Source organism: Lacerta agilis, chromosome 1 (genome assembly GCF_009819535.1).
Source record: "Lacerta agilis isolate rLacAgi1 chromosome 1, rLacAgi1.pri, whole genome shotgun sequence".
Lineage (NCBI taxonomy): Eukaryota > Metazoa > Chordata > Lepidosauria > Squamata > Lacertidae > Lacerta > Lacerta agilis.
Genome location: NC_046312.1, coordinates 132,961,020 through 132,980,109, shown reverse-complemented (window position 1 = coordinate 132,980,109; position 19,090 = coordinate 132,961,020). Strand labels below are relative to the sequence as shown.

Sequence of the window (19,090 nt, the reverse complement as noted above, 5' to 3'; positions counted from 1 at the left end):
TAGGCTATACAGTACCATGCCTCCATGTCTTCTTCAGGCCAGTGAGCCTTCTAATTTCTTCAAAGGTGAGTGAGTGAGCCGGGCTGCCATTGTAAGTAGTGTCAGCAGGCAACATCTCAACATTTAAAAACGGCATAAAAACAACAGGCACCACAAATTAAAACAAGAAGCATACATTTCAAAAGAAGAGCTCAGGACTGACTGAAGATGCTCTGGCCCTGGGCATATTTTGTTTCCCCTAAATGTAAACTAGGTCCAAGCACAATAAAAAAAGAAAGACTTTGAGGAGACTTTTGAGTTTACTGGGCCAAAGGAATTCAAGAGGACAGGGTGGGGTGGGGAATTTCCCCTGCACTTTATATTTTAAGAAATTCCCTGCTTCCTGATCATGGAAACGTCCCTATTGGTGGCAGATTTTACACCCTGGTCCCTTGGAGCACAGCCTTTAGTGTTGCAGTGCCAGCCCTCTGGAGTCTCTTTCCTTTGATGTCAAATCAGTGCTGATAATACTAGTCTTCCAACACTTACTCAAGACATCTTTGTTTAGGCAGGTATTTTCAGGTGTGTACTTCAAACTATTTAATGTGTTGTTTGCTGATTTTTATCTTTGTTTTTATTGAATTTCATGGTTTCAATCTTGTATGCCACTTTGCTAATGTGAAACAATAAGGAGCCAAGAAATAAACACACGTTTTATGCCTAAATCTAATTCTGAGGCCTAAAGTTGTCAGAATGAATCTGTGGAAGGACTAGAATCTCACCCAAACATCTTGCTCCTTACCCTAATGTGTTCTGGCTGGTGCACAGGTGCAAAGGTGCTTGCCCATCATCACTCAGAAGATTGGGATTCGCCTTGTGTTCCAGCAGCAACTCTGCGCATTCTCTGTTGCCCCTCTTGCAGGCTTCATGCAGGGCACTCCGTCCTCCTGGAGCTGCATTTGGGTCAGCTCGCCAGAAGAGCAGGTGACGAAGGCAGGCAGTGTGTCCGTGGATGGCCGAGATGCAGAGCGGGTTGGTCAGATCCCTCTTGTATTCCAGAGACCACAGGCCTGGAGCAGGCAGGGAAACAGAAAGGAAAAGCAAGGATGGGCTTGTGGCTGAGATTTGGGACCTGTCTCTGAGTGTACAGGGATGGCAGGTACTTGTATGAGAATGTGAATGTCCGTTATTGTTATGAATCTGTGGGTGCAAGACACCCTGAATGAAGGCTGAGATGTTAGAAGTGGGAAATAGCCGGGCTCATCTCTACTGCAGGGAGACCCAAGTGTGTATTAGGATGTAGCAAAAGGTGGGGTGGCCCCACTGAAAAGCCTCTGCTATTGGCATAAAGGTAAAGGTAAAGGTAAAGGGACCCCTGACCATTAAGTCCAGTCGCAGAGGACTGTGGGGTTGCGGCGCTCATCTCTCTTTAATGGTTTAGAGTTACAGCGCCACCCGCGTCCTTTTGCTATTGGCATAGTGAAAGCTAATTAAGTCAGGTCAGCTTCCTAAATTGTGACCCCCCTCCTTAATCTAGGAAATCAACATGAGTTAGGCACTACTTAACTCTGGCAAGTTTCCCTGGAAGGAGGGGTAAACAATTAGGAAGTTCATCAAAGGGGCTAGGTGTGGAAATGGCACATCAAAAAGGCTTCCTCCCTCCCTCCGGGGATAAAAACTGAGGGTTTAAAGCAGCAGGTTGGGATTAAGAGGGATTCAGTTGGAGAGGAGGCAGGGTGTGCTGCTTGCTGTCTGTTTAAGTGCAAGGCTATGGAGTGTGTGTGTAAATAAATCATTTATCCTAAGGACCCTACAGTCTCTGCTGTGCCTCATTTGCCCAAAAGGAAACACAGAGCCAGCAGCCCATGGAATCTCGCAGTGCTCATGCAGATTGGGGTGGCATGTAACAATATGAATGTTGAATGGTATAATCTATGTATGCTTACATTTTTAAATGCATGTTGTTTGAACACCTTTCAGGTAACAAGCAACTAATAAGTCTGAATAACAACAATAATAATCCTTCTATGAGCTTTCTGTCATGACTCTCAGTACTGAAATGATTGAATAAACATGCAAACAGTTGATGGATCATGTGGCATTCGAAGGTGCTGAAACACATTTTTTTTATTTCATAAAATTTATACACTGCTTAATTGTAAAAATACCTCAGAGTGGGTTAGAAGAGATAAAACAGTAAAATCAATAAAAAAATACAACTCTACTTTAAACCATACAAAAGTTAAAATACTAAAATAGATTAAAATTACCTCACCTTTCTAAGCATCTGGGTAGGTTTGTCTAGAGAGGAATGTTTTTAGCAGGCACCAAAAATATTACCCAAAGGCACCTGCTTGATCTCAATAGGCAGGGAGTTCCAAAGTGCAAGTCCTGCTAAATGACCAAGTTCTTACATATGTGGAGTGGGCACCATGTGGCACCTGCAGCAATGCCAATTCCACCAATCAAAGTGGCTGGGTGGACACATGTGGGGTAAATTGCAAGTAAATTGCTCCCAAGTTGCTAAGGGCTTTGTGTGCTAATAACCTTGAACTTTGCCTGGTAGCAAATCAGCAGCAAGTTCAGATCTCTGAGCAGAAGTGTTTTGTGCTGACAAGGCCTCACTCACGCCATCACAGCTGGACCAGGGGTTGCAAACGGCTTGGGGCTGGAGGGCCACTTTCACTGTTAGGCAACCCTCCAGGAGCTCCATCCCCAAAGTGGGTCTAGACCAGTGGCTCCCAACCTCCCAACCAGTGGCCATGCCCCACCTAAGCACCTCTAAAATCCTGGTTGTCCCCTGTGACATATAACTCCTATTGGGAACCATGGGTCAACACATATGCAGCCCCCTCCCAATCTGTGCAGAATTGCTGAGGTAGGGGGTTAACACCCCTCTCTGCTCATCAGAAAATGGGGCTCTGGGTGGAAGTTTGGCTGCTCATCTGGCCACAGGCGAGGGAGAGAAACTTCAGCCTCTCCACCCACCTTAGCCCTGTGTCTACTTCATTGTTTTTCTTTCTGACATAATTGCCAAAATTGATGGAATTGTGGGGAGAGAGAAAATTGTGGCTGGAGGCCTTGGCACACTTCCCAAAAGAGGAAGCCACTTCCCCCAAAAGGAATGCATCAGATATGGTACCAGGTAATATAGCTTGAGGTATCTTAAAGGCTAACAAATTTATTTTTACATAAGCTTTCATGGACTACAAAAATACACTGAGCATGTGTAGTTTCACAGCTCTCAGCAAAACACAAACGAAGGACGTTTTGGCAACCTTAATAAACAAAAAAGAATATATTGTAAGCATGTGCATATTTTAAGCTCACTTTTCATTGTTTTTGCTCACTTCCTAACTCAGATCAGTCACAAACTCAGCCTAACCTATGTGTCACATGGTTGTTGTGGTGATACAGCAGGTGACATGAAATGGCTGCAAAAGGGGGCTCAATGCTAAAATTATGGTTGATAACATATCCCACTTCCATAAAATAATGTTAAACACAGTGAATTGCCTATATTTCAGATCTATTTGTTTAGCATTGATACTGGCTTGCCCCTTCCTCACAAGAAAGCCAAGGCTGCAACTCTGTACCCAACTTAACTGGGAATAAACCCCATTAAACACAAAGGGATTTATTACTGAGTAGACATTGTTGTACTGTAAGTTAAGCATACAGTGAATTCTCAAGGACTGCCTGGACTTCAGCTACTTACTGTGTTGCAACATTTGCAGAAAAAAACAAAACCTTTAGGGATTACCTAATCTTAGATGAAACCACTAAAGGAAAGGTGCCTCTTGGTTGTTAGGAACAAACAAAGAACAAAGGGGACAGTTAGGGTCTTTAGATTAGAACTATAACAATCCCAAGGACTAGAAAATGAAACAGAAGCGGGAAGGGGAAGTGCACTAAAGTGGAGGGGACAAAAGCTGCTTTTTTGGACTACAGTGATTCCTGTAACCTGGTCTCCAAATGACACAGTCATGAATCAAAGTTCTGACATTACTCATTGGCTAAAAACACTGACAGAAAAGACAGGAGCAGCCAGTTTGGCTGATCTCACAGATATCAGACATCAGGACATCAGCATGCAATCCTTTTAAGCAGCACAGGAAATGTAACTGTTACACAACTGGAAGGTACGTGAGAGAAAAAGACAGCAATATCTCCTGGTTCTCCTGACAACGTGTGGAAAAGGGACTGGGGGAAACCATTTCCATATAGTGGTACCTCGGGTTACGTACTTAATTGGTTCTGGGTTGCCGTTCGTAACCTGAAAAGTGCGTAACCCGAAAATCACACTTTGCGCACACGCGAACTGCGCAGAACACGCCCACACCGAAAAACACTTCCGGGTCACGGGAGTACGTAGCCCGAAAATACGTAACCTGAAGCGGACGTAACCCGAGGTAGTTCTGCAGATGCTGCCAAGTGCTCTTGCTGGGTATGACAGTGACACTTTATACTCTCCCCCCTCCGAAAACATGCGGGGGTGGGGGTTAGCCAATACGAGTCAGGGTGGATATAAAAAGCCAGGAACGATAAAAAGAAGAAGTCCCCAGTGAATACACACCAGTGGCCTGGATTTCGCATGGCACACAGAGGTGCCTTCTTGTCATGAAGGAACAAATCAATATTATGCCCTAACAAGCTATAGAAACTTTGCTGAGAAACTTTTGAAAAGACTTTGTGCTAATTGCTCCGCTGCATTTAAAGCAAATATGCAGCCTATTGAAGTCCAAGCATGTGCAACATACCGGTACTGGTCACCCAACCACTAAACAATGAGCTGACAAGGCTTAGGTTGCTTTTCAAGAGATAACACTAAAATGTTTATCCTGGGGCCCTGGTCAAAATGCTGCTAGCACAGAATGGAGTTCTTTCCCATTGCAGGGAGAGATCTTTTGTGCAAATCTTATTCTTTTCTGTCCGTCCCCCCCCCCCCCTTTTCATTTTTGGTTCTACAGGTTTACTTTTCAGTTTTAAAGTAATTATTTTGTGGGGTTCCCTTTAAACCCCTTAATTTTACCCCTTTCATGGCTGTTCACTACTGATGACAGCCACTCCCCCTCCTCAAATGAACCAATATAACTATATTCTGATATCACTAAGGGCAGATGAAGCCTATTTAGAGTGAGGGCAAAGCTTCCTGTATAAATCATGTGGGTAATCCTTGCCAATTAGGGTCTCAGCGTTAAAAACTGAAAACTTCTGATGGATATCTTTCAATACCGATCAAGAATTTGGAGGAAAGAAGTTGCCTGTTTTGGCTCAGCCCTAGCATGAATCGTGATATACAAACAGACCAAATAAAAAGCTTTGTGTAGAGATTTCTATATTTGCTAATCCCACCATCTATCAAGAAGTTTTTTCCATTACTTGCTAAACCATGCCAGCCAATCAAATAAATTAGGAACACAATTTCATTCTGCCTGGCTAACTTAGGATATTTATATGTTCTACATTGCTGTCACATAGCAGAGCTGGAGACCTGCTTCTGCAGCTGTTCAGGCAAATACAGTGACTCCAAGACTCTGCCTGACCTACTGAGCAAACGAACCTAAGTCAGAGATGGCCTTAGCAGGAGGCAAGAAGGTTCATTCTTTTCTGCTCCTTGCATTACACACAAGGCAGCAGGGGAGAGATCAGCAGTAAGGATGCTGGATGAGACTGCATGACAAAGGGTCACAGAGAACATTCAGCAGCACCTGCTCTGTTTCCTTTACCTGTGAGCACCCCACATAGAATAGCAGGCAGAAAGGGTAAAAAGAGTAGATGTGCAGTAGGGGAGAAAGGGTGGCAACTCTGCCTATACTAGAAAACAGTCCTGCTCCTCTTCCACCACTCCTGCAGGCAGCCCCACCACCTCCACCAAACAGTCCCCTACAGTGAGTAGGGCGACGATGTGCAGAGCTTTTGCACCAGACTGTGTCACATAGAGGCCTGGGAGGACAGGAGTCAGGACAGCAGTGGACTGAGGGGGTGCAGCACTGCAGCAGGAGCTGCTCAACATGACTACAGAGATGCAATCCTACACACTGCCCAAGGTGATATGAGAGAAGCACCGGCTCCATTGCCAGGTGAGGGAGGTATGGCAGTCATGAATGAGCTGGGGAGAAAACAGGAAATGTGGTTGGGGAGGCAGCACTGATGAGCCTGAGGTGATCAGACTAAGGAGGATTCCCTTGGAGACGAACAGGGTGACAGGAAAGTAAGCACGAACCTGAGGGGGAGGAAAGTGAGGGGCTGCTCAACCCCTTTCACTTGGTCTGTGGCTCAGTGGGGATCCTAACCCAAGAACCCTGAACTCCTTGCTGATACTTTCTATGATGCTAACAATACTGGACACATTTGGATCCTCTTCACAGAGGGTCAGTCCTGCTCCTTAGAGCAGATTAGCACATTGCCATTGCCACCTTGCTCAGTTTCCATTAGCCTGCCCAGGTCTAGAAACGTATGGTGATAGCAAGCCTACAAGCCTGTTCACTGCTGACAGTGCTCTACGATACTAGCCAAAGACGCTTGCTGACCCACGTGAAAGAGCTGCTGGGAGGGACGGACAGAGGGAAGGAACCAACCCTGCACAGACTTTGGGAGCAACTGGACAGCCACAAATAAGAAAACACTTTTTTAAAAGCACCACTTGCCTTAATTTGGATTAGTAAATAATACCTGTTTAAGTTTGAAAGTGGTCCTTGAAATCTAGAGTACCTGACAGTCCATAAGCAGCTTTCTTTTTCACCTGCCATTCCAGCTCATTTTTACTGATCTCAAAGACCACATTGACATCTTCGTAATACTGATCGACCAGAGCTTTGAGCTTCTTGAGGTTTCCTGTGACCAGAGCCTCAAAGTATTTGTCCAGAGGGGCATGGCGAGTCTTCAGCTTGAATCTGGATCCTTCTGGCTCAAAGATCTGCAGCTTGTCTACAGCAGGTCCTGACACCTCTTCCATTGTGCTAATCTGCAGCTAATTTTAGTCCACAACCTTGTTGTGCAGATTACAGAGGTCTTATCATTTGTGTGACTCTGTTTGTGCTGCCCAATTAAATTCTAGTTAGGGCTCTGACATTGCTTGTATTTAAATCTTTTACTAATTGTTACTTGATACAATTAAAGTCACGTGGGTGGGTGGCTACAATAACAGCCGCTTTACTACTGAGATTACATGTGGAAATAAATATAGCTTGACAAGGTCAAATATTCACAAGGCTGCTTGTGCTGGAATTCCTGCATGGAGATATTTTAATTCCAAGCATGATCTTGGCAAGGAGACATTCTCATCCACAGTGAGGTTTTCCCCTATAACTGATGTTCGCCTATTTTAGTCCAGATGACATGTAATGGTTTGCGTGCTTTGCTTTGATCTCTTGCATTTCAAACTTCTACCGTCTGCTTATCCGCATGATTTTCAGCACCATGTTTTCTTTCCATGCCATCACCATGGAATACAGTTCTGTGATTAGGATATATAGCCTGGTCATGTACAATGCGATAAAATACTGCCTTTCTTTATTGCATTAAAGTGTCATAGCATTTTTCACTGAGCAAATTCGAATCTCTTAGCCCTTTTTATGCTGCAGAAACTGTAATTCCTAAGGACTAGAAGCCAATGCAATAGAATCCATCTGTGCTTAAGGTTCATGACAAGTTTTCCATTGCTTTCAGTTGGTTACTATGGTGGTGCTGGTGGTGACTAGACTAAAATTTGACTTTGGAAGTAGGATCTGTCCCTAAACTCACTGACTGAAGGGCACAGGGGGGACAAGCCAGAAACAGGAGATGCATAACTCCTGTCTGTGCCTAGAGCTCAGCAACAAAGCTGTTTACATGCAAGAAGTATCTGATATCACAACCAGGGAGATAGTGTGGTGTAGTGGTTAAGAGCGGTAGACTCGTAATCTGGTGAACCGAGTTCGCGTCTCCACTCCTCCACATGCAGCTGCTGGGTGACCTTGGGCGAGTCACACTTCTCTGAAGTCTCTCAGCCCCACTCACCTCACAGAGTGTTTGTTGTGGGGGAGGAAGGGAAAGGAGAATGTTAGCCGCTTTGAGACTCCTTCGGGTAGTGAAAAGCGGGATATCAAATCCAAACTCTTCTTCTTCTTCAGGGGCTAACTTTTGCCAATAGGGTGTGTAATTAGAAATGCCTCAACACATCCCCACAGCAGTTCATCTGCAAATCTAGAAATTATCATAATAAATAAGAGAAATAATTCAGGGGTCTCCCTCAGCAGGTGATGGACTCTCCTTCCTTGAAAGTTTTAAAGCAGGGAAGGATTAGATGGTCACCAGCCATATATGAGATTCCTGCATTCCTAGCTTGTTTCAGAGCAGAATAGGGCATCCTTGGAAAAGATAGGACACTTTCAATAAGGAAGGTTTTCACCTTAAAACCTTATATTAATTAATTAATTAATTAATTATACCCTTTCCAAAACATGTCAGGTGTTTATTGTGGAATGCTATAAAGTTTCAGCATACGTTGCTGTCGGCAATCAATTACTACTGTCCTATAGCATGTGTTTGCAAAGCTTACAATTAACATTGCTTAGGCCAGAATCCGTCTGAAATGATAAAATTTTGTTCTGTGAACCACCCCGAGACCTCTGGTTAGGGTGGTATATAAATTCAATAAGTAATAATAAATAATAATAAAACGCCTGCATAATCCTCGGGGTCACTATAGAGGAGAGAATTAGCTGCTCTGTCAATCTGAATGGTGAGTTTTCTGTCATTCAAAGCTTGAATTCCCTATCAAGCAAGTCTTTGTGTTCATTACCTTTCCCCTTAATCTCTGACTCCTCTTTCCCCCTTACTTTCCAGTCAACTTCTTTTCTCAGGAGTTCATTTTTCCACCTTGGTCCCTTTTATTTGCAGGAGGAAATGTTATGAAACGCGGGTCCTTGAAGCTTTACATCTCACAAGTGAGACTAGAACAGGGGTAGGCAACCGAAGGCCCGTGGGCCGGATGCGGCTCAATCGCCTTCTAAATCCGGCCTGCGGACGGTCCAGGAACCAGCGTGTTTTTACATGAGTAGAATGTGTCCTTTTATTTAAAATGCATCTCTGGGTTATTTGTAGGGCATAGAAATTCACTCACCCCCCCCCCCAATGATCACCCCACCACATGATCTGAGGGACGGTGGATCGGCCCACGGCTGAAAAAGGTTGCTGATCCCTGGACTAGAATGTTGCTTCACAAGGATGCTCTTAAATGCTCTTTCGCTTTAGCTCGGTGAGAAGTGGCCAGTTGTTGTTTGGCAGAAGAATTCAGGCAAGTTCTCCTGTAGTTGAAGGATTCCTCATGCAATGAGATTATCCACTAGTGGCTAAGAGCTGTAACACTCACAACCTGCATTCTAGTGCCTATTGGGATGCAATCCCTAGGGATATTTGCTATTTGCCCAAAACACAAAATTGAACATTTAAGATTGCTGAAATACTTATTTCCTCTTTTTGATACTGCAGTTCCTTTTGCATTGTAGTCAAAAGGTTTGATTGAGCAAAAGATAATGGCAACCCAAATTCACCTGTTGCCATCTTCATCCAAGTGGTGCTTTGCACAAGTCACTCCCCATGGTGCTTCATGACCTCTCTGCATGAGGCAGAGGCAGAGGCAGAGAGAGGACTCAAGTGTCTGGGCTGAAATGTGTGGAAATGGTGGTTAAATAACTGGGAAGTGGGAACAATGGTGGCAAGCTGGCCTGGAAGTTGACAGCCTGTTTGGCGTTCTTTGCTGTCTGCTGGACTCATACAGACGAGCCAGTTTAGATGAAAAGCACTTAGAGTAGATTATCCCTCCTCTGTTTCATGAGTGCAATAAGACAATTATTTAATTTACTTGAAAAAATTATCTTTGAATCATAGAACTGTAGAGTTGGAAGGGACCACGAGGGGCATCTATCCCAAGCCCCTGCAGTACAGGCTGAATCTTTTGCCCAATGTGATACTCAAACTCATGGCCCTCAGAGTAAGAGTCTTGTGTGATACCAACTAAGCTATCACAAACACAAATCTTGTTGGAGAATTAATGAGTTGCTGTGGATTTGGCATCTATTCATGCACATTTAATGCACATTCTTTCCTTGGGGACAAACTCAGAGCTGATGTAAAGGTGTGCATTGTCCAGCCCTGCATGCAGCAGAGGAAGGGGGTTTTTTTTGGAATACACAACAGAGGAAGAGGGTTTGTCTGGAATACTGTGTCCAGTTCTGGGCACCACAGTTCAAGAAGGATACTGACAAGCTGGAACGTGTCCAGAGGAGGGCAACCAAAGTGGTCCAAGGCCTGGAAACGATGCCTTATGAGGAACGGCTTAGGGAGCTGGGTATGTTTAGCCTGGAGAAGAGAAGGTTAAGGGGTGATATGATAGCCATGTTCAAATATATAAAAGGATGTCCTATAGAGGAGGGAGAAAGGTTGTTTTCTGCTGCTCCAGAGAAGCGGACACGGGGCAATGGATTCAAACTAAAAGAAACAAGATTCCACCTAAACATGAGGAAGAACTTCCTGACAGTGAGAGCTGTTGGACAGTGGAATTTGCTGCCAAGGAGTGTGGTAGAGTCTCCTTCTTTGGAGGTCTTTAAGCGGAGGCTTGACAGCCATCTGTCAGGAATGCTTTGATGGTGTTTCCTGCTTGGCAGGGGGTTGGACTGGATGACCCTTGTGGTCTCTTCCAACACTATGATTCTATGTGTGTCTCAAAGCAGCTCCACACCAGACTTTCTATGCACATGGAAAATGAAAAAGTCAAGTTGGCCTCTGCTAGGCTGGAAGAAACTCCACTGAGGGAAGCAGAATTGCTCCAGAAGATACCTACTGCAGCCGCTTCAAGGGCCCCCATTTTCCAGGGACAGTCCCTCTGTCCCCCCCCCCCAGTGCTACAGCCACCAAGCTTGGGGAGGAGGAGGAACCGGCAATTGTCCTGAGTGGCGGCTGTGGATTATAGCAGTTTTAAATGGCTTGTCTATGGCTGTATCTGGGTTTTTAGTGTGGTCATTTTAGTGCATACAATGTAATGAAAGCCTTGGGGTTTTTTTTGGTTTTTTTTTTTTTATAAAATTTGGTTTGAGAATTGTATTATGGTATATTTTGCTTGTGTACATTTTTATGCACTGCTTTGGGAAGCCTTTTGTTTGAAACTCTTTTGTTAGAACTCTTTTGAATGAATAGATATTCTGTATGTGTAAGCTAGCACATCTGAATCTCTGCTGTGAACCTCAGGCCACTACAGATTATCTTTCTTTTAAAGCAAAGTTAACACGTTTTATGTGGGGATAGAGATAGCTTCCCTCCAATTAGCACTTCTATTGTAGTGGAATCATATTTCCCTGGCAAAGACACCAGAGAGGCTTCCTTCATCTCTTGGGCATACATTGTTCTCCTTGCCATGTAGAAGTTTGGATAGCTTCTTCTGGATATCCTCCGTGATGAGTGAAACAACTCCTGCAAACACACACACCTCACTTGCCTGATTTTTTATCACCTTCATGGTTTTTTTTTTTTTTAATTGGCAGATTACTTACTCTTGTAATCTAATCTTGCTTTGCATAAGAAAAAGGAAGGTGACAAGAAGCACCAGCATTTCCCCTTCCTCCTGCAACATGCATACTATTACCCAGGGGTGTCGCATGGGGGTGGGGGGGCAGGCCGCCCCGGGTTCCAGGGGAGGGGGGTGATTCTCAGCATGCCCACCCCACAACTCATAGGTTGCTCAGTGCAGCAGCTGGCTTACACAGCAGCACACTTTGCTTTTTCCTTCCTGCTGGAAAGAGCCACAGAAGCACAGCTCTGCCCAGCCAGGGCTCCACCCAGCAGCCGGGCACATTTCACCAGGGCACTGCCCTCTCAGGGGGCACAAAGGTGCCATCTTCAAGGGGTGGCATTTGGCACCTCCACCTAGAGCCTCAAGCACAAGCCAGAGCAAATCTGGTTTTGGGCTTAGGACTCACCACAGCACTGCAAAAGTATTAGCTGTGCTTGCTTTACTCAGTCCACCTGGACCTGGGGTGCCATCCGCCCACACCCCTTCAAGTCACAGTGAGCGTTTTGCGTTCCCCCACAATGCTTTGCGGCACCTCATTGTGGGGGAACCCAAAACGCTCACTGTGACTTGAAGGGGTGTGGGCGGATGTGGGGGGGGGTGACAAAAAAAAAATCTATTGGTTAGTTTTTGTAAAAGGAAAAAGGGAAATGGGCTAGCAAACATCCCTTGTGGGCAGCATACGGAGCGCCTGCAGCGTAGGCCTCTTATTTTTTAAAATTGTCTGAGTAAGCCTTTGACAGAATAAAGCAAAGAACTTCACCTTATTTCTGCTATATTCCACACACACCCTTGGCTGCCCCCAATCAATCTGGATGATGTAATTTGCCTGATAAAATTATGTGTACTAATTATGCAAATGAGCTAGACTAAATTAGCATGCCCAGTCTGCATAATTTCTCATTCAAGCACAGAGGCATGCAGGGAGGGAGTGGGCAACAGAAGGTCACCTTTCTTGACTGCTTGGCCTGCAAAGAGACGGACTGTTTGCACTCCAGAGATTTTGTGCTGCTTACAGTGTAGAGGCTTCAAGGGGAAGGCTGCCTCTTTCCCCATCATTCAGAGCACCTGCTGTCCCTCTAACCCAAACATTCCCTTTTCTAGCACCCAGTAAGTAGGACCATCAGGGCATGGGAGAAGCTTGCTGTGAATATGCTACAGAATACTCTGAAATGTCAGCATTAATGTGTGTGTGTGTGTGTGTGTGTGTGTGTGTCTATACACACACACAAATTGTAATTTTGCTGCTCTGGACATCACATCACCATCCTGTATATATAGCTAGACTCCCATTTGGCTGGTGACACTTTTTGTAACATATGAAGAACTTAACACGTGGCACGAGAGCAGGCTGCAGGTGTCTCTGCCAAGGGTGACGTGTCAACACTTCAAGGGTGACGGCAGATGTAACAATCCTAAGATGGTGGAAGTCGCTTAACCACATATTCATTCCCCTTAAAGCACATCCCAGAAACTGAAAACACAAACTGCTTCTCTTTTCATCCTAACTGTGGTGGAAGTGGTTTGAACACACATTTTCCTTGGTTTTCAATGCAGTAAATGTTTGTTCAAACAAACCACTTATGCCATACTTAAAATATGGTGTATTTTTCAGTACTACCAGTTGTGTAAGCACATACAGGGGCGTAGCAAGGGGGGTGGGGGGCCCCGGGCAGCGCCCTGCTAGGAGTGACACTTCGGGCGGTGGCCCTGCCCCCTGGGCTTTTTTTTTTTTTTTTTTTAAAAGTCCCTGTCCCGACTTGCGCTCCGCCAAGGGAGCCCGGGTGGTGGCTTAGGGTGTCTCTGCGGGCTGCAGAGACTCCCGAATTCGCCGCCCGACACCCCTTCCCTTCGTGCGGCAGCTGCCAAGGGCCAGCCAAGGGGCTAGAAACGCCCCAGTGCACATAATTCAGTTGGCAGCACTCCTTTGTAACAGCCAAGCGCTTTCTAGGAGGAAAAATAGAATCAAGCATGCCACCTTCATTTCTTTATCAGTTATTGAAAAGCAGGAGTCAGACACTTGACATTCTGTTTTCAGGTCATAAAGTACCATCTGATAGCCTGCAGCCAAAATAACTTGTAGCAGGGGCTTGCAAAGACCTTTGAGGTCCTGACTACCAGCTGATTGTTGGACCTTCAAAGCACTGTTTCATCTGATGCCATTGTGATGTCAAATGATTGACAGATGGGCAACCCTGCCTTCCTGTCCAATTTGACCAATGGGGGGGGGGAGTGGTAGAGGAGATGAAGATCTGGCAAGTGAGTTACTTCCCCCCAATCCCATGCCCTGGCTGGTAAGTAGAAGCAGATAATATCATGCTGTAGCTCAGCGTAATGACTCAATTTTCTATATCTTTGGAAGTCAACTGGAGTAGAAGTGCAAATAATGCAAGATTCATTATAAACACATACATTGCTGGAGGATAAGCTCTCTTCAAGGTAAAATTATCCTTTGTGTTCCTTGTTTGCTTATTGAACTGATAGCAGAACTATTTCAAACAATTTCCCTTAGGGTGATTCACTTTTCTCCTCCATCGAAATTTGTACTGTATTACTTCCAAACTCCCCTCCACCAGGAATTAATTTTATTCAGGACATCCAAAGAATGGGTTGCAAAAGAAATGCATGAGAACAGGGAAGAATTGTCCATTCCACATGAAAAAAGAAAAGGAGGATGAACAAGATCTCACATTCCAGTAAATTTATGGCATATTTAATAAAGAGCTGAAACTCAGAAACTGGCAGCAGCTGTGCACAAAATGGCTGCCCCATGAAAGGCGCCCATTTAACACTGGTTTGTGTGTGGGTCTCCACCACACACAAACAACTTGAGCACAGTATTTGACCTTTCTCGGTCAGAACTGGTTTGGATTTGTATCAAACAAAAGAGTAAAACAATTGAACAAATGATCCAAATGCCTCAGGTAGCAGCAAATGTCAGTTGATTTAAACCACTTCCTAGCCCAGCTTGCATGCAGACAGACGCAAGGAGAGCAATGAATGAAAATCTCAGATCTACACAGAAGCTGGCCAGCATGTGTCAGTCTAGAGTTTTATCAGTCTAGGGCAGGGGTCGGCAACGTGTGGCCCATGGGCCAGATCCAGCCCACAAAGACCGTTTTACTGGTCCATGAGCCGCACACTCAGTGAGTCCCCCATGTGCTGCACTAAACGGGTGCAGTGCGGTGCGGGGACTCGCCGAGCGGCGCCGGAAATCGCGTCTGCGCATGCGCAGATATTGGAAATAGCTTCTGCGCATGGCTAGTTGCCGAAAATTGCTTCTGCGCAGGCACGGTTTTCGGTGTCTGGGCATGCACAGAAGCGATTTCTGGCACCGTGGACATGCGCAGACGCGATTTTCGTCATTGCGCTGCACCAGTCCAGCCCGCGGACCATCTCTGTGGGAGTAAACTGGCCCCTTGCTGACCCCTGGTCTAGGGTTAACATACAGAGTGCTAACAGGTAGTTGTTAGTTGTGCCATCATCAAGTGAAGGACATTAAATTATAGCTCAAATAAAAACAAATTGTGATCTGGCTTAGCATTATGTTTGAATCCAGAACAAAACGTAAGTGGTAAGCCAAGAGCAAACCTTTGTTACAACACATGGCATTTTTGGAGAGACACAGACCATGAGTCTAGGTCAAAATGTAGCAATAAGTGAGACCATGCCATTTCCCAACAGCGCTGGGGAGGGGCAAGGCACCCACTATCTCAGCAGCATTGAACAGCACTTTATGCTGTGTGTTCACATGAAATCATAGCTTATGGTAAATATGAATAATAGTAATAGTAATAATAATTTATTTATACCCTGCCCATCTGGCCATGTCTCCCCACTCTGGGAGGCTTCCAACAAAATATTAAAAATACATTAAAACCAGTGGTGTAGCAAGGGAGAGGCGATAGGGGCAGGGCGCCCCAGGTTCCAGGGGAGGGGGGTGACACTTGGTGGCCCCTCCCGCCACTCCCCAAGCTGAGCCCCGCTACCTGGAACTCCGTCCATGCTGCTCCACGGATGGCCGGGGCAGCCCCACGAGCCGCCGCTCGCCCAGCGGCTCCCCCGGTTGCCACGGGAGCAGCAGTGCTGGGCCGGACGCGCAGTGCATCTGAATGAAATTCCGGGCATGCGCAGTGCATCCAATTGGTGCTGCTGATTCTGCAGCGACCGAGCAAACCGCCAAGCAAGTGGCAGCCTGTGGGGCCGCCCTGTCTGTAAAGCAGTACGGCCGGGGCAGCCCCACGACCCGCCGCCCACTCGGTCGCTGCGGGAGCAGCAGCGCTGGGCCGGATGGACTGCACACGTGCGGCATTTTCACGCATGCGCAGTCTGACCGACGTGTGTCGCGACGTCACAATGCATGCATCATGACACCCCCGCACCCAAGGGGGTGCCTCCGCACGCCGCCCCAGGCGGCAAAGAAGCTTCCTACGCCCAGATTAAAACATCAGTCATTGAAAACCTCTCTAAACAGGGCTGCCTTCATATGTCTTCTAAATGTCAGATAGTTGTTTATTCTCTTGACATCTGATGGGAGTGTGTTCCACAGGCAGGCGCCACCACCGAGAAGGCCTTCTGCCTGGTTCCCTGTAACTTCGCTTCTCGCAGTAAGGGAACAGCCAGAAGGCCCTCGGCGCTGAACGATGTGGGTGGAGACGCTCCTTCAGGTATACTGGGCCGAGGCTGTTTAGGGCTTTAAAGGTCAGCACCAACACTTTGAATTTTGCCCAGAAATGTACTGGGAGCCAATGTAGGTCTTTCAGGACTGATGTTATGTGGTCTCAGCAGCCACTCCCAGTCACTGGTCTAGCTGCTGCATTCTGGATTAATTGCAGTTTCTGTGTCATCTTCAAAGGTAGCCCTATGTAGAGCACATGGCAGTAGTCCAAGCAGGAGATAACCAGAGCATGTGGGCAGGTAGGGTCTCAGCCTGTGTACCAAATGGAGCTGGTAGACAGCTGCCCTGGACACAGGATTGACCTGCGCCTCCATGGGCAGCTGTGAGTCCAAAATGACTCCCAGGCTGTGCACCTGCTCCTTCAGGGGCACAGTAGCCCCATTCAGGACCAGGGAGTACCCCACACCCACCCGCCCCCTGTTCCCCAAAAGCAGAACTTCTGTCTTGTCAGGATTCAACCTCAATGTGATGTGTGAACCAGGCCACTGAGTAAACTAGGCTGAAAGACAAAGTGTTGGTTATTTTATTCCTCTAGTCTAGACTAAATTTTTGCCTTGGAGTGTCAAGATAATTCCTAGTTAGCCACTAGGTGTCTCAGATTGCTGATCCTACAACAACCTAAAGAGAGCCAAGCATTTGAAGGAGGCCCTAGTCTCTTTTTTTCTGGCAGTTTCACTTCTTAAAACACAACAACCTGAGTCAGATATGATTGTGCTTAGTGCTCAAGCATGAAAGATTGTATTTCAGGTTAAAACCGAAGCTGCCAAGGCATATTCAGAGTGAAGGGTTTGAGACATGGAGCGTTTCAATCGATACAAGTTTTAAGTTCCAGCAGTACTGACTCCCACAAATCAAATGGGATCTATCCCAATCTCTGTGCTGCTTTCTGCTGTTGAATCACAGGATCCGTGAGGCTGTTAAGTTTCAACGGTTATAGGAACTCCAAACTCTCATGCTAGTCAATGCTTCCTTCTGGAAAGTATTTTTCTTCCTCACTATCGTTTGGTACTACAGTACTGTTGCTCCTGGAAGCAAGAAACATCCAGGGCTTAATATGATAAAGGTTGTGAAACCATCTTTTAGTGGTGGCTTTATTATTTCATTATTTCTACCTAATGGAAGTTGCATTCATGATGTGAGGAGGGGCATTTTATGTCCAGAGAACCTTGCAAGCTTTCCAGAAACTGGGAATGAATTGCCCTTTAATGTAGCTACTAGCCCTTGTCTGCCTGCCTGTAAGAATAGACCACATCCCCCCTCATCCTAATATGCTACTTGCCAAAATTCCTGCAGAACCTAAAATTGCCTTCTCAAATCGAGCAAGATTATGTTCAGAAAGAAAAATGGCATTAGTTATATACATAGCCATTTTTTAGGTCAGAATTCAAGTGTCCTTGGTATAGTGACAATCCTGTAAAGGGAACCATTTAACCTAGCACACGCTTTACTGCTGCTTTCTTAATTAAAATGACTCAGTTTTTAAATGCACAAATGATCCAGTTACCTACTAACACCAGAGTGTGCAATTGAGCTGTTGGGGTCTTCATCCAGTCATCATTAGACAGCTCTATGGTGGCATCTGCATGCTTAACTTCATTGCAGAGTAAATCCATTACGACCTTTTCGTCCCCGGCTTTTAGCGCGTTCTTTAATCTTGTAACAAAATCTGAGTTGAGTGGATGGTCAGGGATACAGTCAAAGGAGGACTGTCTAAGCACTTTGTGGACGGGAACCATTTTTTCGGGCAGCGTACGAAGTCAGCCTGCTGTAAATGAAAAGTGTTCCTTGGCTGGCTAAAAATAGAAAGGAGCCTGGCTCCTCTTTCTCCAGTGGGATTAGTGGGGGAGGGAGGGGGGAGGTGTAATTGAAGTCACTGAAAAGGGGGCACTAATTGAAAAGGGCCAGAACTCAGTAACTGAGAAATACCGTGGAAGATTTCCTCCAAAAGGAAACACAGAGAAATGCTGATAACAGCAGTGGACAGGTGCTCTTTTCCCAGACGGCTTCCTATCACTGAACCAAAACTGATAGAACAGATCATTAGCAAACTTGGGAGGGGGCATTTTTGGGACCCATTTCTCCTGATGAAAGAACTGGCAAGTTTTGTTCAAGATGTTATATGTGTTTTCCTTCAAGACAAGTTTGAGATTAGCTTGAAAAGCTCTTGACCTGGCCTTTCCCTCCAGGCCTTTCCTAAAAGCCACAGCCTTGCTCTTCAAACTTGTTGCCTTCTCTCTCTCTCTGGACCTGTACCAATGGCTTCAAGTTACAAGAAAGGCGATTCCGACTAAACATCAGGAATAACTTTCTGACAGTAAGAGCTGTTTGCAAAGCCCGGAGTTTCTCTGTACCTTGACCTGAAACAATAAAATGCTATGAAAACTCTGCCATAGGCCATTAATATTCTGCTCTGCTAAGTGTTCCCTCCTATTTATAGGCTTCTCTGGTGCGAAGAACACAAATCCACTGCTTCAAGCTGGATCTCCGCATTCTAGCTCTCCATGTTTGCTGAGCTGTGAGAGGGGTTTGCTGACAGTGGTGTGTGACAACATTTTTCGTAGGGGAACAGCTAGGGCAACAGGCGCTAGCTTGCAAGGGCAATGGGAAAGTGACTTTGTACAAAGGAGCGCCCCGTCCTCCTTCCCTAAGCTGGGCAGAAGCTTCCTGGGCTTTGGGGAGGAGGCGCCAGGCTTCAGTGCTTTAAAACTCTAATCAGAACATTGAGGGGACTAGGCTAGCCCCCCTAGTAGTCCACTGACTGCACACCACTGGGTTTGCATTTGTAGTATTATTAGCTGCTTGAAAGCTGTTTAAAATCAGCTTGTCAGTACCTCTTAAAGACACACATTTATTCAGCCAGGTTATTCTATGACATATGCATGAAA

General features: G+C 45.8%; 1 protein-coding gene across 3 annotated transcripts in view; it reads right to left on the bottom strand.

Annotated features, from left to right (window-relative positions):
* ASB18 (ankyrin repeat and SOCS box containing 18) overlaps window positions 1-17,971 on the bottom strand; it is a 58,468-nt gene extending 40,497 nt beyond the window's left edge. The window contains exons 1-3 of one of the 3 annotated variants that reach the window (XM_033172405.1): window positions 17,710-17,971; window positions 6,694-6,816; window positions 782-1,049 (exon numbers count right to left, since the gene is read on the bottom strand). In XM_033172405.1, coding sequence (XP_033028296.1) covers window positions 782-1,049; window positions 6,694-6,816; window positions 17,710-17,941 — 623 coding nt within the window. In that variant the 5' untranslated portion in view covers window positions 17,942-17,971. Of the gene's footprint in view, window positions 1-781; window positions 1,050-6,693; window positions 7,016-17,709 lie in introns of those variants that run through there. The other 2 variants (XM_033172397.1, XM_033172388.1) reach the window with 2 other exon arrangements.
* Between the last annotated feature and the right edge of the window lie 1,119 nt (window positions 17,972-19,090).